At 39.1% G+C, this 23694-nt stretch overlaps 1 protein-coding gene across 1 annotated transcript; it reads left to right on the forward strand.

Annotated features, from left to right (window-relative positions):
* Nucleotides 1–223: 223 nt before the first annotated feature.
* On the forward strand, nt 224–22193 carry kctd8 (potassium channel tetramerization domain containing 8). The gene is made up of 2 exons (XM_058398048.1): nt 224–1399; nt 18942–22193. The coding sequence occupies exons 1-2, from the start codon at nt 595–597 to the stop codon at nt 19457–19459; spliced, it is 1323 nt and encodes a 440-aa protein (XP_058254031.1). The 5' UTR covers nt 224–594; the 3' UTR covers nt 19460–22193.
* Nucleotides 22194–23694: the final 1501 nt, after the last annotated feature.

The following is a 23694-nucleotide window of genomic DNA, read 5'->3' on the forward strand; positions in this document are numbered from 1 at the left end:
GCAGAGGCTGTCATTTTGCCCTACTTCTACAAACAGACCCTAATGTACGGAAGTCTACTATTAATATTAATCAGGATTTGTGTGATTTTTATTAGTGCTTTTTTTCCCCCAGAAGCTTTACTAATACACTGATGCACCACTGCTCCTTTAAAAGGCAGAGCCATTTGGCTGCTCCTCCCCCTGAACTGTGAATGATGTCATTGTGGCTTCCCCAGACCATGGACAAATGATGTGAAGCCTCTCAGTGAGGCTTTACTCTCTCCCTCTCCCTCTCCCCGTGCCTCTCCCTGTGCCTCTCTCTTCCTCTCTGTTTCTCACTCCTGTGCTTTCTATCTTGAGTTGCTGCAGCTGAAGCAACTTGGCTACCTTCTCTCCATCTCTCTTTTAACTGTCTCTCTCAGCAGAGATGTAGCCCTCTCCATCTCAAACTTTCATACTTCTTTGCTGATGAAGTGCTGAAGCCCTTTCTGAGCTCCATCTTCTCCCAGTCCACTTCAGTCCTCTGCTACTCCATGGATCTCCTCAGTCCTGCTCTCTGACCTTCTGCGTTCTTTCTGCTGTAGCTCTTCTCCTCCTGCTTCTCCAGTCTGGACCATGGCCATGAAGGAGACGGTGCTGCCCATCAGCGAGGTGTGCAGCCCCTTTCCAGAGGTGATCGAGCTGAATGTTGGTGGACAAGTGTATGTGACCAAGCGCACCACCCTGCTCAGCTTTCCCGACACCACACTTCATGCCATGTTTGCACGGCGGGCACCTGGTGAGCTGCCCCGAGATAGCCGTGGCCGCTTCTTCATCGACCGTGATGGTTTCCTGTTCCGCTACGTCCTGGACTTTTTGCGTGACCGGCACGTAGTTTTGCCCGAGCACTTCCCTGAGCGTGAACGCCTGCAGCGTGAAGCTGAGCACTTCCAGCTGAATGAGCTGTTGAGGCTGCTGGGTCCACCACGTATTGCGAAGCAGGGCTCACTCAATGATGAAGGCTGCCACAGTGACATCGAGGAGAGCTCTCAGAGCAGTGAGCTGCCTGGACGCACCCCAAGCCTGGATAAAAGGTCAGGGTTCATCACCCTTGGCTACCGTGGCTCCTATACCACAGTGAGGGACAACCAAGCAGATGCCAAGTTCCGGCGTGTGGCAAGGATCATGGTGTGTGGGCGCATCGCTCTGGCCAAAGAGGTTTTTGGTGAAAGTCTGAACGAGAGCCGTGACCCAGACCGGCCACCTGAGAAATACACTTCCCGCTTCTACCTGAAGTTCACCTATCTAGAGCAGGCCTTCGACAGACTGAGTGAGGCCGGCTTTCATATGGTGGCTTGCAATTCCACAGGGACATCTGCCTTTGTTAACCACTACAGAGACGATAAGATTTGGAGTAGCTACACTGAATACATCTTCTTCAGTAAGTAATAAAGAATTCCTTTGCCAAACATCACAAGCTCTCCTCTCTCTTTTATTTAGTTCTTCACCATGCTTCATCTTTCACATATTGGTACACCTCTCTTTTTACTTTCTATACATTTCTGTGTAAATCCTCTCACTATTCTGCCCATCTTTTTATTTCTCATATATTTCATGTTTAGCACACACCTAGGATGCTAACAAGTTTTCCACCATGCAAATGCATGTGATAATTAGAGTATTTTTGCCAAAGGCTTGAATGAATGAATGTGGATACAAGCCCAAAATTGCATTAGTAGTGTTACCTTGCACTCTAACCAATACTGGTTTTGTGCAATAGTTTGCTCATTACAGCGCTTCCCCTCAGGTATCAAATCAATCAGGTGTGTATGGTGGTGGTGGTGGCGGTGGCATTGCTGGTGGCTTCAGGGGGGGATTGTAATTGTTCATTTTTTTTCATGAAATCAGTTATGTGTTACCATATCCAACTTGATGTTACTACCTAGCAACCACAAACTGTGTTATATTAGTGCCCTCGCTCTCTCTCTCTCTCTCTCTCTCTCTCTCTCTCTCTCTCTCTCTCTCTCTCTCTCTCTCTCTCTCTCGCTCTCTCTCTCTATCTCTATCTCTCTCTCTCTCTCCTTCCCCTGTTCGCTCAGGCCTAACCCAAACTAAAAAAAAACAAAAACACACTTCTAGTATTTTTGTGTGTAGTACATGGTTTGTAAGCACAGCGGATCCAAGCCTGAGTTGATGTTTGACTGAGAGTGAATTGCAGTTCTGTGGTTAAATCTGTGCTGTCAAGCTCTGCAGGATTCAAAGTGTTTCAACAGAGCTGTGTGTCCATATAAAGATATGTGTGTGGGGGGAATTACGGATTGTGTGTGTGTGTGTTGGTCTGCGAGAGTGTGTACGGAGATAAGGCTCAGTGTATGAATAGGCAGCATGGAGGAAACGCACAGATAAAAGGTGCAAGTGATTGACTAGAAGGAGGCATGGCTGTGGTTTTAAGAAAGTTAATAGAACTTCCATGTTAATCCCACCACTGCACAGCACAGATAACCAGACCGTGTGTGTCTTTAGTGTTACATCATGAAGTTACAACATGAGTAAAATCACAAGCATTTTTCTTTCACATAAACACACTCCGCCACTTTCTTTCTGTCGTGCTCAGTCACTCTTTTCTGAGCCTCCAAATAGAGCCTCATTCAAGGCCCCTCACACCCATTACCCTCTCTCCACCTCTGTCAGTCTGCATTGTGAAGGTTCAGTACACTTTATGCAGTCTCAGAGGCAGCACATGGAGTGGAATAAAAAAGAGGAGAGCAGTCACGGTGGTAGAGAGTAGAGGTTTGAAAACATAGGGTCAAGGAGCCCAGTCTCTAATAGAAAAATGGAGGAAACAGCCCTAAAATGGGAAGGCATCGGAGATGGAAGAGGAAGAGAGCGCTAACTAAACATTGCAAGAAGAGAAGTAGACTAGAGACAGCTGGAGTTAAGGGACTGAGAGACTATAGCAGTAGATGGGAAAAAGGGAGTGAGAGAGAGAGAGAAAGTATTTTGGGGAGAGCGGTCACTGGGGGCCATGTGAGTGCTACGCTGTGGACAGCCTTGTCATCTGAGTTTTAAATGATGGGTGTGCCTCATGGGGAGCCCTTTCCCTGCTCCCTTACTCCCTCCTCATCCATACCCGATTAGCATAATGATGGCTGTCCAGGGAGCTCTGAGGAAGGGCACTGACTTGTTTCGGCATGTCAGAGATGGTTACAGCACAGGGAAATGGGTAAATATTCAAAATTGCTGCCTAATGGGGGTCACAGGAACATTAATGTACAGGAACTGAAGCTGGATAATCAACCAGAGTGGCCAGTTTAAAGATTAATTCATATTAGGGACGGACATTGTAATAATATTGTCATAAATCATTCATTATTCTAAATTATAATGCCAAATTATAACACTTTGAGAAGACAGGTATTGCCAGTACAGACCCATTCTATTTTAGTAAGTAGTCTAAGCAATGATTGTCAGACTGAATGATAAAATATATTGTTGTCAGTCCATTGCCATTTTATTTAATTAGACAATAAATGAACTGTTTTGCTGTTTCTCACAGCTAAATATCATGATTTATGAAATATCAATGAATAGTATTGTGATATTTTTGCTATGTTGCCCATGCTCATACAAATGAATTATTAAGCAAACCCAGGTCTTGCACATTTCTGTACATTTTTTGTGTAGTTTCTTCATGTCTTAAGGCAGTGTATTGCATATTCTCCTTAATCTCCTGGCTTTACCCAATTTACACTTGTTTTAAATGGTTTAAATATGTGTCCATCTGCTATCTTGTTAATGCTCTCTTTATTCTTTATTCTAATGCTACTGCACCAGTACTGGCTGGACAGTAAGCCTGAAAAATCCCTCACTGCTTGAAGTTTAGCTAAATTAATACCAGACATGAGTTTGCACTCTTGTGGAAAATACAGTGCCTCATAATAAAGCTTTTTTTTCTAATAGTTTACACTTACAATTACACTTCAATATACAATTTGATAATTAAGGCCTTACACTTCTGTGCAATATTGTATATTATGTTATATTGTTGTATATTATATTATGTTATTTTACAGTTTACTCTCTTTATTTATTTATTCTTAATTCTTCTTAATTTCAATTCCTTACAGTGTTCTGTTTAAATGTCCTAATTTCTGTCTAAATTTCTTTGTATTTTATACAAGGACAATACAACACAATACCTTTCTTACTTTAACTTAATAGCACATGACCAAATTCATACCTCTGAGTTACCTAGGTTTGATTTACTGTAAGTAGAGCACAAACGTTAATTGCAAAAGACCAACAATCACTACATTTTGTATAAAATGTCTGCACTTACCCTAGCTTTCAAGTGCAGCACTCTGAATAGGTAGCAGTAATGTTCATGCAGCTTTAAATGTGCATTACGGTTTCAATTATTGGTAGCTTTTAGGGGGGACTGAAAGATCTGCCAATCATCACAGAGAGAAGCTGAGCTTCGTAGTGGAATAAAATACATCTACTTTATATGCAAAAGTACTCTTGATCGGCTTATTGCAGCAGTTGGTCCGAGCATGATAAAAAAAATTTACATGAGTAATGCAGTCCTGCTGTTCAACATTTCCTTGTGGCATTTTTTAACTGAATATCTGGGGCAGCTGTGCAATTGGCGTTATACTGCATATATCCGAAAGGTCATCTTTAGATGCAAAGACAGGTGCCAAGCATCTGTTAGCTTAGGCACTGCATATTTGTTAGGAGTGTGTATTCGTGAGTGAGTGTGTAATAGGGTGGGCCTTTCCCCAGTGGCATATCGTCATGTCTCATTATTATTCCACTGAATGAGTGACTGATATGCATGGGTGAGCGCTTCGTCTCTGTGGGTGAACGTAAACTCTGATTGCATCTCTGTCAGCGAGGAGATGGCACAGACACATACACAGGAGGCTGACAAATAAATCCTTGTCATCTGCCAGACGTACTCATCCTCCAGGTACCTTCACACACCCTTATGATTAAGACAGCAGTTGTTCTTCCAGTTTCATCCCGGGTGGTGGGAGCTGGGTCCTCATCAGCCGTAACTGTCCACAAAAGTAAATGACCGTGCCTGTTTTCATCACACTCACTGCTGGAGTGCTTTTGTCAACATCTCCTACCTGACAAAACAAATTGAAATGTATGAAGAATGTTGACGATGAATCGTTTCATTCGCCACCAAAAAAAAGGAATGGTGGCTGTTTAGAACTTCAGTCACAACAACATTCATGTCATACCAACCTAAATGATAGCAGAAATTAGAACAAACAGCTCAATTCTTTTGTAACTGTGATCTTAAGATCCAGAAGCATGGGTCGGTCAAGGCTTAGTGAATATAAAAAAAGAAGAATCAATCATCCTTGATAAAGAGCATTAATGGAAGGTGTGAACACTTGATATAGAGGCTAAGTTATTTATAGACATAAGTAGTGTATTGACATATCCATTAAATGCAGTCTGGACATCATCCTCTTCACAGCATATCAGTGCTATAGTGTGTATAGTGTGTAGTGATGATGCCAGGACTATCTGCTTGCCTGCTGCGAAGATTTTTCATTCAATTTTATATTGGTTACAGAATGATAAAATTATATGCATTTCTTTTCCCCAAGCTGCAGTGTTGGCTGAGCTCTAGTACAGGCAGAAGGGTCCATAAAATAGCTTGATTGCCTGTTTCACAAAATATAGACCCTTTCATCAGAAATGATTGTTTTGATAAAAACAAGGTCACATTCATTATTCTATTCATATATCTGTCTATGTTTTGCAAAAGTCTTTGCCTATGGAACTATGAATATTTTTCTATCTGGATGCACATAATAAAAAGTTCCAGGGGTATAAATTCCACAGCATAGTATGTTGTTTAACAAAACAGCTGAAACATAGTTATAGTATAGGATAGTTAAGACTGTTGATGCGGGTCACATACGACTGAAAACGTGCAAACGTAATTTGTCCACCTAAGGACAATATAATGGACAATCAGGTGCATATACATTTAACTAAAGCTTGCTTTATATATTATTTAATGATTCCTCAGAGGTTTTTCTTTCTCACACGGCAATTTAGGCATAATGAAATAGTGTTCCACCGTTTTTTATACATGGTTCATGTCCTCCTTTATATTAGATGTTATTCAATGCAAAATGTAATTTATATGCATCCAAATGGGTCATATAATATCTTTAAAATGTTTTCCGCAATTAGCAGGAAAGAACTGTAACTGTATCTGATATTGATTTTGTATCAGCAATTTTTATTTATTTATTTATTTCGGTTTTTAAATGCTTCTCCCGAGGCACTACATAACGATAGCACAAAATGAATACAGTACAGTAATCCATGTTTATTTATAATGTGTGTATGTGTGTAAAATTAGCACATCCGTACCCATGATTATATTTATATGATCTTCATTCATTCCGTTCAGTTTTATTATAGTTTCAGCAACAGGCGTTGACAATGAAGCTTTAGAAAAATGCAGATGAGTTAGATCTTCAGTGAGCAAGCCAGACGTGATCATGGCCTACCTGAGATGACTATTCAGTGCTGTAAAGGTCATTAGTAGTATTTACAGTGTACACAGTGTTTTTGTAGATTTTTATTCCACCCACGTGAAAAATAATAATAAAACCGGCCATTGTTCGCTCAACCTTTTCACACTATCCAGAATTTTTAGCAGATTCAAAGCGCAACCATATGGCGAGTAGTTACTCTAAACTTCCGTATACTCTGCGTTACATCTTCCACTGTTGTTGGCTTGACCACAGTCTGAAACGCGAGTTAAAAATCAATGTCTGTGTGCAGTATTTGATGTAAGTTACACTTGTGTGTCCAAACAATTCAGCAGCCTGTTGTGTGTTGTGCTGGCAGTCTTGTAACCAGAAATCAATTCAGGGGTTGGTTGATGAAATATACAACATAAAATCATGATTGTTGGTAAGCGTGATGCGCTCATGTAGTAAGAGCGATGATAACAGTAATGTGTTATTTAATCACAATTAATTATGTAAGGCCCAATTTACAATCTTTCCATATTAATAGCGTCATAAAACACCTTTATGACTGTTCTGCTGGAAAAGATTCAAATAACATCTTAATAATGGAGGAAAATTAAGCCTTATATTATAAAACTTGATCTCCGTATCTCTGTGCTGTAATAATGTAGTTATCTGTCTAGTAGCTTTCAAACAGAAACAGGAAGAACACATAATTGCAATTAGCTGATCCTGTTTCTCATTACAGCAGCTGGCATTAAATAAATAAATAAATAAATAAGGGAGGCATTGTATTCATTAAAAATACATCATAATAATTATGTTATTTCCTACTAGTGCATAAACCTAAATAAATATATAAATATATATATATATATATGTATAGTTTCTGTCAGGCCTTGGTGTTAAAAAGAATATGTTAAGTGTGTGTGTATGTGTGTGTGCGTGCATGTGTGTGTGTGTGTGTGTGTGTGTGTATTTTCTGTCTAATATTTTCAATTTTGACTTTGAACAATAGTCATAAAGACATCCTTCACTGTGATAAATTTATAATCACACTTTCCAGCATCACCCAGATGAGGATGGGTTCCAAATGTTTCTTATTAATATCATCTTGAAGAGTTTTTCCTTGCCAGTCGCCCCTGCCATGCTGATTGGGAATAAAATTATACATTTAAAATGTATATCCCAAATTTAGGTATATCTGTAAAGCTGCTTTGTGACAATATCCATTGTAAATGTAGAATTGAATTGTTCCTAATTATCTTTGTACTGAATAAGAAATCTAGGACTATTTTCATTGTCTTTTATAACAGATCAACTGATCTAACAACACTAAGAGCCTTTCTAAAGTTTGTAATCATGTCAGTGTATTTCGACACCATTTATGATCGAACCTGGTCTGTTTTTCTAAGGGTGATTATTATACCAGGATGATAGTTAACCCCTCCCCCCTTCCTTAATGATTTTCATCCTGCTAAAATTTGTGACTAGGTTGAGTGCAAAAACTGCCTGGAAATACCTTATCACTCAGAGGCCAGAGCACCACCATGAAACAGTAATCACCCGTTGTTATTTAGTGTTAGTATAAAGTAGTGTTATTGAAGACATAAGAAAGCATATTTTGAGTTAGTGTGATGGCTAAAAAGAGGCTGACTTATTTTGAAAGCTCTGGTCTAAAGTTTCTGTAGGTTCATCATCATAAAAAGAGAACAAGCCTCTTTTATTGCCACACATATATTACAGCACAGTGGAATTTCTTTTCTTCACATATCCCAGCTTCCGAGGTTGGGGTCAGAGCACAGGGGTAGCTATGATGCACCACTCTTAGAGCAGAGAGGGCTAAGAACCCACTCAATTACCCAACAGTGGCAGTTTAGCAGTGCTGGGGCTTGAACCGCAACCTTCTGATCAACATCCCAAAGCCTTAGCTGCTTGAGCCAAGAGTTAATAAGATTCGCTGAATCTCATGCAGAGAACCTAATAAAGTGGTAAATCTGTACCCAATGCATTTAGGCACATTTCTATAAACTGATATGCCATTTTTATATTATATGATGATTTATTATCATGGCATATTAGTGAATTATTAAATATCTTTTTTAACATTAAAATCTTTTTGCTTTTGCTGTTCACTATACAATTATTGTTCTCATTGAGAAAGTAGGAAGCATCAGATGGGAAAAGTGTTGAGAGAGAGAGAGAGAGAAAAAATGTCAGTGTCAAGGTAGTTAGATGCATCAGCATGATTCCATCACACCAGATGCTATAAACAGTCTATGATCTGGCATTCAGGTTCCACTTTGTAGGCCTGCTTTTAGTAACAATTTAAATTTCTGAGAATTTCAGTGGACAGGGCTTGAGCAAGGATGTGCTGCTGATACATTAATCATGCATACTGACCCCATAGAGAATGTGTTCACCCAGTACTCTAGGACCTGTCAGCATGTGACATCTGATTGCTCATCCATGGAATCTACTTGGTACTTGTACGCCACCATGGTACTCATCAGCATTCAAACAGAGATGGATGTGCTTTTCTAACCGTGGAACAAAATGACAGAGTGCCATCAAGCAGATAACAAGCCTGCAAGTTTCCTCCTGCAATTTTGTGCTGTAAGTTTTATCAGTTAAACAAAGTTTGCAATTATTTCATTCATTTAGATAAGCAGTGCTGGCAGAAAGGCAGGGACTGGTAATGAAATGGCTGTGCAAAACAAATATTCTTAGCTGTGGATTGTATGTTTTCCATTTTGTTTCTCCAGGTTATTCCAAATAGCAAAAGAAGATTAAACAGGACAGTAGGTGATGAGGTAATGCTAACAATAGTGGACTATCTCTATTTTAGATTACATCTCTCTTCTAGATTAAAATCTTATATGTATTATGATTGTAAAAGAGTCAAACGTCAAGCCAAGAAGCTTTTATAGTCATTTGGACCGTATATAGCTGATGCAGTACATAGTGAAATGAAACGTTCCTACAGGACCACAGTGCTACATTAAGACATAGAGCTAGATAAGACAACGCAGAACTATGGGTTAAAAAGTAAAATTAACCTATTTACATAAAGTGCATGTGTGCAACCTTGTTTAAATGGTGTAAGTCTGTTAGGGTTAGGGTTTAGGGTTAGGGTTAGGGTTAGACAGATACATAAAAAAAGCACTGACCAATATACAGTCTGTGTGGTTCTTAGTGCAAATAAGGATGTTTTGTTTTGTAAACATAGAGGGTTTATTGAAAGAATTATGTATGCTAATCTAAAAATACAAGTTATATTTTACTGACATTCTTCATTGCCGGATTTTTAACCACTGTGTGGTTCTTCATCATTATGTTTTGAACCTCTAGGGCAGCTTTCATTCTCAACTAATGGATATTTCCTGTGTGCTAATTCCTGTACCAAGTACCAAGAGCAACTATGACCTCACACATGTAGTGAGTGTGGGTAAGCGTTGACTCGTATTATTGGTGACAGTATTTCTAGTTTTTACCTTATTACTATTCTAGCCACATTTGACTGTGTCATTAGAACAGACACGTGGCCTATAATTTCAGTTCATAATTTCTGCTCAGCAGCAGCAGTGAATGTGGTGCCGACTAGTATTAAGGCTGCCTGTTCAAAATAAAGCTGTAATCAACACTTGACGATTGATGAGCAGATAATTCACTTTCTAATACATCTACCCAAGAGAGGGACTGGGCTACTCTACAATTAACCAGTTTAATTAAAGATCTCTTATGTGCATTTGAAAGTGCATTGAAGCTGCATCGGATTAAAGATCAGCCATACAACCTGCAGTGACTGATGCAAAAGCCCTTGAGTTGCGATCAATGCTTCTCGCAGTGTGACCAGTGGCTTCACTAGTGGTAAAGTCTAATGAGGTTTTGTGCATTAATACATGCATACAGACAAATATAAAAAGAGCTGACATGCTGGTTTGAAAAGTTTATGATAACCTGTTGAGTATACTTTAGATCTTAATGAGATAATGCCCACAACAGGATATGCAATGGATACAGAGATCATACAGGCAGCACTCCCTAGCTGTGGGATCCATAGCAACAGGATGTAGTAAATTACAGAAAGTGCTAGGAGATCCTGGCATTATTTCTGAAAAGATGAGGTTAATGGTGGATTTGTTTTCCTCTCTGCATCTGTATACGATCTACAAGCAAAATGACTCCCCATAGGGTTGCAAAATTGCTTTGATTCGTTATTGCTACGGTCAACAAACTGTTATCATATTAATCACTGACAAAGGCAACACAGCTTTTGAGGCTTGTAATATAGAAATATTCACACAAATATACAATTATTAAGAAATGACTAAGTGAAACGAAGTCTAATTTCAAATTAACATGCGTGGGCTAAATTGGACTCGGTATCTTTAGTGTTAATTAACTGAAAAAGGGCAGATGGAACAATGCTAGAATCCATTTATCCACACTACAATGCCTTATTAGATGGAGGAATGGCTTTACAGATTTGAACAGAACGGTCCTAGGTGAGCCAAAACTGTAGCTTGGAGAAATATAAAGGCAGGGTTGGTACAAGCGCAAAAGGTTAGTGATGTAATCTTTTTTCAACATGGGCACAATTTTTGGTCTTTGTACATTCCAAGATAGAAAAGAAATTTCGCTCTAAGGTTCTTCTTATATATTTTATCTTCTACTAAGTTCTGCTATACAGACTTGTGGCTTACCTTTATACTCATTGTCACATCCAAAAGCCACAAAAACTTTCACACACCTTGAGAATCCTTTCTGTCTTGAAGATGGCACATTTTCAGCCTGATTGGGAAAAGAGCCTCAATCTGACAGCTAAATGATTAGCTCATCTATTAATGCAATACAAAAAAAAAGCAATTAGATGACTCTATTCAATAATTTATACTGCAATGCTTGTCTAAATTCCTTTTAAGGTATGGATACATTTCTGTGTGTTTATTTGTTAGCCCGAAATAGCCTGAGGGGGTCATTTGTTATGCAAATGACCTCTTCATCTCAGATGTCTTTTGTTTGCTAAATGGTGTCTAATCTCTACTCATATATATGTTTACGGCTGCCAACAAAAATTCTTCAATTATGACTCAAACCAGCTCTTCAGATAATTGCTATTTTCTACCATTTAATTTGATCTGTGAAAATAATAGTGTTTAAACTGTAACAATACATAAGAAACTGCAGGTATTCAAAAACCTCATTTGTATGCTACTTTGTAAAGAAAAAAATACATAAAATCACAAGAAAGCAAAAAGACTTTGGTTGTATGTCTGGGTATCTGTTAGTTATGTTCTTGTTTTTCTCTAAAGCTTATCTTGTTAGGGTTATTTATTTGTTCATTAACAGCTAATCCAATAAAACTCAAGTTGGCTGGTGCTTAATCTTTTGTACTTATTGTCTATTCAACAAATCATTGTAAAAGTTATTGATACAAAGTTCTCAGTAGTTTATAGGTGGTTGTACCGTGATTCTAAGCCACTTCCTTCATTTCTATTCATTTTTCATTTGAAGTAATTCTATGTTGAAGCCTACTATAGAGAATTTCTCACATTTACAGATGTTATTATTGTATTTCAGAAGTTTTTCTGTGACAAACTTTTCATAGTGGGTAGAATTTAGTCCATATTTCCAGGTGCGAGTGCATTAAGCGGTTCACCACAGGTGAGCTGAAAAAAGACAACATAATTGAGTGTTGCGCTGGGCTTTAAAAGAGAGAATGCGAGGCCTCAATCAGTATCTGTCTTAATATAAAAGAATCAGGAGATGGAAATGATACTCAGCAGTGCAGAAGAGGAAATGAGAGTCGTTAAAGGACAGCATTTCCTAGTTTAGCCCAGGCGTGAATGTGGCCACAGATGGAGCTTTCTATGGGTTTGATTACTGTGAAAGCATGAGAGAACACATTATGTTTACACAGTTTTGCTGCACACTATTTATAGGACACAGTTTTGGCCCTTAGAGAGAATTATTCTGTTAAGGACATCTGCTGCTCCTAAGCACAGGTGATCGGCCTGCAGCACACCATTAGACATGACATAAGAGTAATACACTAAACAATGATTTAATATATAAAACATTCCATTAAAATAGGCAAACATTTATATGTATACATGTGTAGTATGCTAAAGTATGTTTTTTTGCTATATTCAACTGCTATTGAAAGGTCCAAGAGTAATAAATATCCCTCCAATCGACCTAGAGACATTTCAGCATGGATTGTCCTAGATACGTATCAGTAAATGGTCTCATGGTCTCAAATTAGCTCCATCGTAGATTTAAAATTTACAGTCTACTTTCAGATGAATCAATGCCATGGAGATCAGCATGTTTATACATTTACATTTCTTCATATTTTCATATTCATGTGTCTCTCAGAGAAATTACCACTATATTGAAATATATCTGATTTCTTTCTCATTTTTTTCATTTTTCTTTCCTCTTTTGTTTTTTTTCCCTCAAGGTTTCATAAGAAACGTTTTCTGCATTATAGGTATCTCATTTCACCTACCTCTAACCCCCGTATCTAGTAATTTAGGGCTTTTATGTCTCCAGACTAGCTGTGGTGAAAATGATGAGCAGCTTAGTATTCAGATGGAATAGCATTCTGTGTTTTCATTTCTTCTTGTGGTCTGATTTAGACAAACGGTGAAAGCATTCTGGCCCTCACTACGGTGCCAGATATTTCAGTCGTCAGTTAAGATTCAAAACGGTGCATTGACTTAATTTATGCTAGACAATGATCATATTGTTGGATTGATTCCATGTTTGTAGCGCGACAGTATTAATAAGCAGTGCCTCTACTGTCCTGCTGTCAGCATACTGATACAGGCACAGCAGGACAAAAAGCTAGCAGCTTTTCTCAGGATTTTTTATTTTTTTTTGGAAAGTGTTCTAAATAGCACCTCTGTCGAGGCTAATTGGACTTCTCACAGAGATTAGATGGGCGCTAATTCTGTGCCTGCCCGCTAACACATTTCTGACAGCTGTGCCGATAATTACCATTTTCATTAGTCATTATCATTCTCTTAGTGGATTAGAGAGTTTGTTTTTCATATTCTGCGTTAACAACTAGGGCTGTAGAATTCAAATCCAGTCTCGGTATGGTCTTGCTTTCGACCACATTTGTGAAAGGAATGTTCAATCCTCTACTGTCTAAAACATTTTCGCTAATTATATGAAACTGATGTATAGGTTTGACCTCAAAAAGAATTCAATGGTTTTCAGTTTCTGTCTTGATTCAGTTGGACTTGATCTTGACTTGCCCTTTAGATTTATTTGGACTCGACCATGGAGGTATTAACCTATCAACAAGGAATTTGTTTTCTGCTCATCATGCTTGGTTTATACCAAGTTTAGGCTTTTCTTTAAAAGTAATGGACAATTTGACTACAGATGTAAACTCACCATAGTATTTTTTACAAGTCTGATGTGTAAAAGAACATCTGTTAACAGGTTCTAAAGGATGCATCCATCCCCTAATATTTTGTTTATGCTAAGTGATCCGAACAGTTTATGAGTATGATCCTATAGCCAGGAGTCCGAAATAGCAGATCTGAATGCATCACACACGCCACCGTTGAGCAGACTGACTCTGACCAATCACAGAGCCTGTGAGCTTATTTATACAAAATAGCTAACATTCTCCTCCAGATGTGTTCTGTCACCCAGTAATGTTACATGAGCAACAGTTTAGAAAGCTGAGGTGGTGTGAAAGGAAGCTCATGTTAGCCTTCACAGCCTCAACACATCTAGAGGGTGGGAATTGGCAAGAGGAACGTTGGGAGAATATTAAAACAACACAGTTAAAGCTGGCTTAATAAAGGTGTCAGCCATAATCCATAACACTAAATTTAAGCCTAGTTAAGCATGTGGTAAAAGGTAAGATGTAAGATTTCAAATTAATTCTTAGAAGATCTTAAAACTGTAGGATTTATGTCTTTTGTCTAGAAACGCATTTAAATTGAGCTCTGTAAATGTGTGGGAATGATGTGAATGTTTCAATAATGTGAATGGATCAATAAATTGCATTTGCCCTGGGTTATCATGCTTGAGACAAAATCCAACCAAAATCCAAGTGCTTGATAATAAGAAACTGAGAAAATAAATCAATATTCATTTAATGTCTTGAAATAAGTTTACTTCATTTTCCATTGATACTAGAATTGAAAACTCTAGAAATCAGTTTGATGTTTGGTGAACAAAACAAAGAGCGTGGTGTGAATATACAGGTGAATTTGATATGTTTGGCTAGCTCTACATTTCTGTATGCTCATATGGAGTAGATTTTCAGCTGTACATGATTCCTCTATCCCTTGGTATGACTTTGTCCCCGTGGACAAATGTGCATTGCACAGCACTGAGAGATAAATGGTGTGTGTGTGAGAGAGAGAGAGAGAGAGAGAGAGAGAGACAGCTGCTCAACAGCGACTGAGGCATGGACATTTATACTAATGGAGACAATAAAGCTAAGAGAAGTTATATGTTATGTTACCTCTGAGGTTTAAAGTTCAAACTCACTCTGTGTTTGCTAAGAGAAGACTCAGTAAATGAAAGCTAATGGCAAAAATTTCACACTGAAAGCAGATTAACCCCTCACTTTTTGTTCACATTAAGGGTCTGTCTACGTAGCATATGATCAAAATCTTACAGTGTGTGTATTACAAATGTAATTGCGATGCTATGTACCTCTCTGCATACTAGAATGTGTTTTAGTGTCCTTTGTTGGCTTCTTTATTTATTGTACACTGATCGGGCATAACATAATGACCACATCCCTAATATTGGGTTGGTCCCCATTTGGCTGCCAAAACAGGGCTCCTGAATGTGTGCTGTAGTATTTGGCACCAAGATGTTATCAGCAGAACCTTTAAATCCTGTAAGTTGCAAGGTGGGGTCTACCAGGGATTGGACTTGTTTGTCCAGCACATCCCACAGATGCTTGATTGGATTGAGATCTGGGGAATTTGGAGGCCAAGTCAACACCTTAAACTTGTTGTTGTGCTCATCAAACCATTCCTGAACCATATTTGCCTTGTGACACATGTGGTAGGTGTCAAAGTAGCGTCCACATGGATGGCAGGATCCAAGGTTTCCCAGGAGAACATTGCCCAAAGCATGACAGCTTGCCTTCTTCCCATAGTGCATCCTGGTGCCATGTGTTCCCCTGGTAAGCCCCACGCACCCAGGCATCCATGTGATGTAAAAGAAAATGTGATAAATCAGACCAGGCCACTTTCTTCCATTGTTCGGTGATCCAGTTCTGATTCTCACATGCCCATTGTTGGTGCCTTTGGTGGTGCACAGGGGTCAGCATTGGCATCCTGACTGGTCTGCATCTATGCAGCCCCATACTCAACAAACTGTGATGCACTGTGCATTCTGACACCTTTCTATCAGAACCAGCATTAACTTCTTCAGCAATTTGAGCAACAGTAGCTCATCTGTTAGCAAACGGGCCAGCCTTCTCAACCTACATGCTTCAATGAGTCTTGCCCCCCCCATGACCCTGTTGGTTAACCACTGTTCCTTCCTTGGACCACTTTTGATAGATACTGACCACTTGATAGATACTGAACACCCCACAAGAGCTACAGTTTTGGAGATGCTCTGATCCAGTGGTCTAACCATCACAATTTGGCCCTTGTCAAACTCGCTCAAATCCTTACGCTTGTCCATTTTTCCTGCTTCTAACACATCAACTTTGAGTACAAAATGTTCACTTGCTGCCTAATATATCCCACTCACTAACAGGAGGAGATAATCAGTGTTATTCACTTCACCTGTCACTGTTCATAATGTTATGCAGATCAGCGTTTGTGGATACATGAGTTTTGTTTATTTGTTAACATTATTACAGCAGTTTTCAGTAGATTTATGGCTAACCCTTACCCTAATTGCACTGCTTTTATGTCATTTCTTGAGCCAAATTGTTCCAGTATGATGGCATTCCAATGAGGCTGTTTGCTCAGTATATCATAACAGTAAGGTTTACTTTGGCTAATAGGCTTTTGCCAAAGGACAGAATGGTCCTTTTTTCCCACTATCTATGAGTGTCCTCTTATCTGTGTCCAGTATATATATATAATAAATACTGTACATACAGTATGAACTCAGTGTAGTGTTTGCTGCACAGGAAGGTTGGTTGGCATATTATACATACAATTCCTTCTTGAATATTCTATCATCACAGTGCCAGTGGATACTTAAACAGGACACAGGACTGGACTTCCAGCTGTCAGACATTATATGATACTCTGAAAAGACACCTCGCTTCCTCCTTACTTCCACCAACACTGACAAAAGTTTGCCTGTGATGCAGCACCAATTGCTGTAGGAGCAGCTACAGAATGGATTTAAAAATTTTGCTTTGTCTCCCACATTCTTGGTCCAACTGAACAAAAGAATACGAAGCTTTTTGCTTCATGCCCAATGGTGAGAGCACCATTGTTGAAGCCACAGACACAGTATTACTGCAGGATATGCCATTCAGACATGGGTGACTGTGTTGGGTAGCAGCAGAAATGCATCCATTCTCACAATATGAGCTGAAGTGCTAGTGCATATTGCATGTGGCCATTATGTCCTCAAAACTCAGGGGGTATGTGCTGGTCATGGCACACGAGGGTGTAGCAGTGGGGGCGTTGTCAAGCGTCGGCTATGGATGGAGAAGAGGCAGGTCAAACAGGCAGAAGGCACGTGGTGATTCTCATCTGTGTCTTATTAGACTGAGATTATTTATGTGTTACTCTTTGTGCCTTTAAGTGTGCCTCTTTAACAGATAGAGAGAGAGAGAGAGAGAGAGAGAGAGAGAGAGAGCAGCACAGAGCCAGAATGTGTGTATCTGCCTAGTAACAGACTCTCTGAAAAGCCAAATTAAAGGAAAAGAAAAATAAAGTTTGAGTTGTCCCGTTTAAGTTGTCCCAAGCCTGCCTCCTGTCTCTTCGTTCCAAACCCAACCAAACCAGTTGACTGCTGGATTTCACTGCTGTGTCAGATGTCTTTAGAAATTCCCTATATTCTTGCTGGAACTGTCAGTGTCACAGACCCAGGCGAAGGAGTGTGTCAGTGATACATCTGGGTTACTCTGTCCTCCTGCTGCTTTCAAAAACCCAGCTTTAAATGTTACTGTCACTGCTTGGTAAGAAAGAAGGGTTTATGACAAGCATTTATGATAGAATTATTATTTTTCACTGAATACTGGCCTACACATGAGCCAGCTGTCTAGCAACACTTGGCAAAGGGATAGGAATGTCATAGCCACATTGTTCAGTCGCTTAGTTTAGGGTGGTTATTTAAAATAAATAAATCACAGCAACACAATTACTATAAGAGCTGAAAGACAAAAGTGCGATTTTAAAACATGGACAAATAACATGCAGAAAAAATGCTACATGTCATCTAATTGGAAAAGTGTATTAGACATGTGCACAGATGTTGCAAATTTCATTAAAAATATGTGTGTGGGTGCCTACCTTTTATACAGCATATGTTTTGTTTTTTTTGTTTTTTGGGGGGGAAAAAAACATTAAAATAAGGTTTATTAAGGTGTATGTGATTTGTGTGGGAACTGATGCTGTGAAAAAAAGAACAGACCCTTATGCCATAAGGCAGTGCACCACTTGGAAATAATCACTGAATACCAAAACATGGCTTTATTTTTAGGAAATGGCTGGAATGGTTGTTGGGATGGATATAATGGCAGTCTTGTAAAATGAAGATAGACAGGGTAGGGCATGCATTAGTGTGTGTGTGTGTGTGTGTGTGTGTGTGTGTGTGTGTGAAAACGTCTGTTTACAGGCATGCCTCCAGGTATAATTAGCCTGGGGAGAGTGGATCTCTGCTTCCCTGGTGCCTCAGTATCAGCGTCTGATCACCAATTAGCACTTGCATATGGCATTCAAGGGCTCAGTAAGGTTAAAACGTCTTCTGCCAAAAACAGTGCCATATAATGGAGTAACAAGAGAAATAGATTATAGAGAATTTTTTTTAAAAAAAACCTTTGAGCCTGTAAAAATAACACCTTCTTTCTTTGAAAATGTAGGTTGCCTCATTTAAGTTTTTTTTTTATTCGTAGGATCCATTCCCACACCTCGGTTTCCCCACACAGCATTTATTTCTCTGCTTCTTTGTGTAAGAGCTTACAGCAATTTAAGATTTCCCCAGAACTAATTTATCGGTCATTCAGTTCAGTCAGTGTGTCTCAGCAATGCAGCTTACGAGATATGATTCATAGCTTAATAATGGAGTTTTGTAGTCCTGCATGATTGATCCTGTGAGGGATATGATAATTGGATGAGGAAGTGATGTGTTAAGAAAGAAAAAGAAAAAACACAACAGAGTGCAGTACTGTAGCTTTAATTCCTTGTGATTGGACCTACAAATATTCTGCATATGTACTGTATGTATCTTGTGTTAAGAAATGATTAAATCTTTATTTTCTCAATAATGTTCTTGTTTGTGTGTCAGGGCCTGCCTGCAGGACTGTGTCTCAGAGAGCAGAGTGTGAGGAACCCAAGCCTGAGAAGCTGGCTGACAAGGGCAGTGAAAGTGGAGCTTCCTTGAACGAATTGTCTACCTCCAGCTCAGAGACCCACTCAGAAGCCACATCACCCCAGGATGGAAGCGCCATCTTGGTGCCTCGTGAGGAGGTAGTCGGAGGCTCCCTAGCACCCTGTGGAGCCCTGCATTCAGTATCACGTCCCCCCAGTACCCTGACCCTTGGCAGGCCTCCCAAGAAGGGTGCCTCCGTGCAGTGGATGGAGCTTCCAGACAAAAGGCGCAACAGTGAGCTATTCCAGTCGTTGACCAGTGGCGTAGGGATACGCGAGGGTGGACTCGTGCGCAGAAAGACTCTAGAAAGACCCAATGCTCAAGAAGAGATGAAGCAGTGCATTCAGGATTTCCGCAAGATCAGGATTCCTCAGGCATTCCCAGAACGGAAGCGCCAGTGGCAGTCAGAATTGCTCCAGAAATATGGACTCTAGAAAAGCACGTAGGCTAGAATTTATGTGACACGGCATTTTTGTTTTCTTATATTTTTGTCTTCTGATTTTCTGATTTATTTATTTGTTTATTTATTTATTAGCAGCTCTTTAAAAAAGGTGCAATATTTCTCAAAAGGAAAGCAACAAAGCTGTTAAAAATGGTTGTAATCATGGGTGAAATAATGGTTTTGTAGCCCTATAATCAAACTTGAAGCAAAACAAAAGAAAAGGATAGAAAAGAAATCAAGCATCCTCAGCAGAATAAGACGCCATTATTGATGCGAAGGACTGTTTTTTTTCCTCAGCAGCCTATTTAGCAGACATTGTTGCTAGTAAATCAGTCAAACTGAAAACACCTTAAATATTCACTTATGTTGCTTTGTCTATAGAAAATCTTTGAGCACTTGCATCAGTATAGAGTTTATGTCTTGTACAGTTCCATTGTGCAAACGTGGGCATTTTATACCTCACAATGGCGTACAAATTTTTAGTATCATGAAGCCAGCATGGGATGAATACATACATTTAATGACGTTTCTCTAAAAGACCTAAAATTCACATGCTACGTACTGCAGTGATTTTAATGTTGAACTTTTTATTGAACTGCTACGAGTGGACCGGATGATATCTGAAGCCGAAGATCCATATGGCTCACTGTTTAATATGTGGTTTTAGTTTGTAAAGTGGTCTGTGCATAACAATGTTTGTGTATATTTCTAAAGGAATAACTTCAGACATGAAATAGTAACACAGCAACCATACAAAATGTTAGTTTTAATAAAATACCGCAAAAAGTCTTAAATTCTAGGGCTTTTGTTAGATGCCAAATCTACTTAACAGTATGCTTAGAGTGCAATTTACAGTAAATGCTGGATTGGGATGCTGAAATGTCTCTTTCCAGAGCACAGGTTTGAGAAGCACAATGACACTGCTGTCTCTGTGAAACCTTAGTTACAGTGTTTCCCGGTAAATTTCCAACAAGAGCTAGTGTTAGTTTATTGTAACGTGAAATACAAGAAATGGCGATTTTCTTCTGTAATAAAAATGTGTCGTGTAAATGGGAAGAGAGAAATCAGTTCGTCTGCTTCGTGTATGATTTCTTAAATGTGTGGTAAGTTAAAATAAACAAGGGCTGATTAAATGTTTCTGAAAGTAATTCATAATTGTTCTAAGTATGTTATAGTAATTGTGTAATTAATGCACTTTTAAAGACAACTCTGGCCAAAATAAAAAGTTTGATGATCACATGATCGATCACCATGGTGATGAAGTAGACACAGTAAGGAGATTTGCCCACCCCACCCCCGATTCCATTTTTCCAAATAAAAATGGAATAAGGACTTTGTGGAGGATTTTGACATGTCAGTCTCAAAAAGCTAGCATAGAATTTAGCTAATAAGTAGAATTGATAAGAGTGGTTAAGGACTGCTGGTTCAGGACTACTTGTTGGACTACTGAAGGTTGTAAGTTCAAATCCCAAGTCCAACAAGCTGCCGCTTCTGGGCTCCTGAGCAATAACTCTCAGTTGTATAAAATGAGTTAAAATTTAAGTCGCTCTGGATAAGGGCGTCTGCCAAATGCCAGAAATGTATTGGTTAGCGTGTTTGCTTTGGGGCTGTGGGTTTGTTTCCTACCTCCATCATGTTTGTTCATGAGTTTCTATTTTCTCCCTGTATTTCAAGGGGTTTCCTCTAGGTACCATAACTCTGTGTGGTATAAGCGGTACAGAAAATGGATGGCTTGATGGACAGATTTTATGCGTGATCATCCTTAAAGACCTCATCTGGCTCAGTGAGGCTGAAAAGTTATTTCTAAGATGTTGCGTTTTAGCTAGCTCTAAGGTTCTATTAAATCTCAGACATTACATTGTTTGAAACCTTTGTCCCTGGATGAACCATGTAGATCATATGAACAGACTGAGGTTAAATGAGGTGCATGTGTAGCTGTTTATTAAGCTATTTTAATTAGTACGCTTGAGGCTGCGACTTCTAATGGTAAGAGTAGTGCATTATGGTGAACAGTATGTCAAAACACCATCCTTGTGTACAGTATATAATACCTTTCCCTGGATAAAATGCAGGCAGGTAATACGAGATAATAACCTGGTTTGTTTCTTGAAAAAGTCCTAGCGTGAAAGTCTTGCTATCTGTAAATCTGTGAAAATGCTGCTCACACACTAATTCCTGTTCCGAAGACAAAGAGCTTCATCCAAACAGTAGTGCCAAATGGAAATGAAGAAGATGAATTGGAGAATTCAAGAAGTTCAAGTCTGCCAAAATGAATCGCATGACAATTCACAGAAAATCTGTGCCTATCACAGTGAAAAACACATCTGATTGAACAATGTAGGGTAGAAACATGTGAAATATATTTTTCTGTTAACTCTCTGGCCACATAAGGTGCATACACTTATACAAAAGTCGAAGTTTTATCACACTGAATGAAGCAGATGCCAGATGTTGCAGGATAAATTGCATCTCTCTCTCTCTCTCTCTCCATCATTCACACCTAATTAGGGCTATTCAAGGACTGTCGTCAGCTAAAGAAGAGAGTGTCCTGGCATTATGTTGCTCAGAGGACGCAGCAGAACACAGCAGATCCAGAGTAAGAGTGCACATGAGGGGGGTTTTATTTGTGCTTATTCTCTTGGCAAAGTAGTCAGTCAGTAGCCTGTCAGTAACATTGTTTTTTTTTGGGTTTTTTTCAAAAACAAATAAAACAAATAACATTGCAACTTTCCAGTTTGCTTGCTGCTGTCTACACAGCTTTAGCTTTGCAGCATCCCACCTGCCAACACACACAAACACACAAATGCTTCCTGAGCTCACATTTATTTAGATCCCCAATGAGGAAGCCAGAGGCTACAGTGGCAGGGAAAACCTCCTTGAGGTGACATGAGGAAGAAAAATTGATAGGATCCAAGCTCACAAAGAAACCTCTACTAGCTAGACACTGGACAGTGGGATTGTACATCATTACTCTTCCACAAATCCATAAAATCAAACCGTTGTTTCAAATGTGTTCTGTATAAACACAATTGTTTTAATAGTTACGGCAGGAGTTCTGCTTAGATACAGTAGGTTTACAGTATCCAAGTAAGATCCAGATAATCTGTTTTGGGAAGTTGAAGGCATCCAAGTTCTATGCAGATGTATCAGGATGAATCACACGCATTCTCTGGCTCAGTGCATCTCTAGTCCTGTTCTATTAAAGACACATCCAGTGGTGTTTCACACAATAAAATCTCATGACTGGTCCACATGGCTGAGTAGCAGATATTATGAACCACTTAAGAATGCATTCCATATAATACAAGACTGACAGGATGAGAAGTCCATTGATAGGCTGTAAAATACTCCTTATGCATAGTTTACAGGCAGCTCAGAGAAGCCTGACATTTACAATTGCCTGCAAATCTATCAGACACAGGCAGTGTATAGATAGAAGAATTTCAAATGTTGCCCTGCTGGACTGATATAAATATATATATATATATATATATATATATATATATATAATAAACTGTCATGTGAGAAATGAAATGATAACCTACTGATAATAAAGACTCCATCTTATCATTTCAAATTGATCTACATTTACATTAGTGTGATATTTTGATAGACACCAAAATTCAAGAGCATCAAATTTGAGCCTTTATCTTAATCTCAGCATTATTACTTCCTGGGATATTTTAATTACAACAGCTATATTTTGTCCTCCAGCATGAAATTAAGTGTAGAATTTGCTGCAATTTTGTCCTGAGAAACATCTACAGCCTTGCTCTGTCAAACCTCATTAAGTTATAGAAACTTATTGCTTCTCCTATGGCAAGTTTTATATTTTCAACTCAAAAATGAATGAATCCATTGCCTTGACTATTTGTGAGTTGAACCAAAGGTCATCTTGAATATGAGTTTACTTACTTGCTTCTTATGAGTTTTAAGGCAGCAGGTGAACTTTCATTTCTGTTTCACCATCTTAAAATGTCTTATAGTGTGGGAAAATGTTTTCATCTCAGTTTAGGAATAGAGATTGGCACATCTATGCCTATGATTGAGTAGTAATCAATAGAGAATTCCTTATCTGATTGGTCAGCCTAATAGGGGCAGTGGTGGCTCAAGTGTTTAAGGCTCTAGGTCGTTGACCGGGAAGATTGGGAGTTCAAACCCCAGCTCTGCCAAGTTGCCTCTACTGGCCCCTTGAGCAAGGCCCTTAACCCTCTCTGACCCTGCGCC

This window comes from Hemibagrus wyckioides, linkage group LG08 (genome assembly GCF_019097595.1).
Source record: "Hemibagrus wyckioides isolate EC202008001 linkage group LG08, SWU_Hwy_1.0, whole genome shotgun sequence".
In the NCBI taxonomy this organism is placed as follows: domain Eukaryota; kingdom Metazoa; phylum Chordata; class Actinopteri; order Siluriformes; family Bagridae; genus Hemibagrus; species Hemibagrus wyckioides.

Bases quoted from the DNA above. Each gene is read 5' to 3' on its own strand.
- kctd8 (XM_058398048.1), top strand. From the start codon at position 595: ATGGCCATGAAGGAGACGGTGCTGCCCATCAGCGAGGTGTGCAGCCCC. The intron at 1,400-18,941 runs GTAAGTAATAAA...TTTGTGTGTCAG, and splicing joins CACTGAATACATCTTCTTCA to GGCCTGCCTGCAGGACTGTG.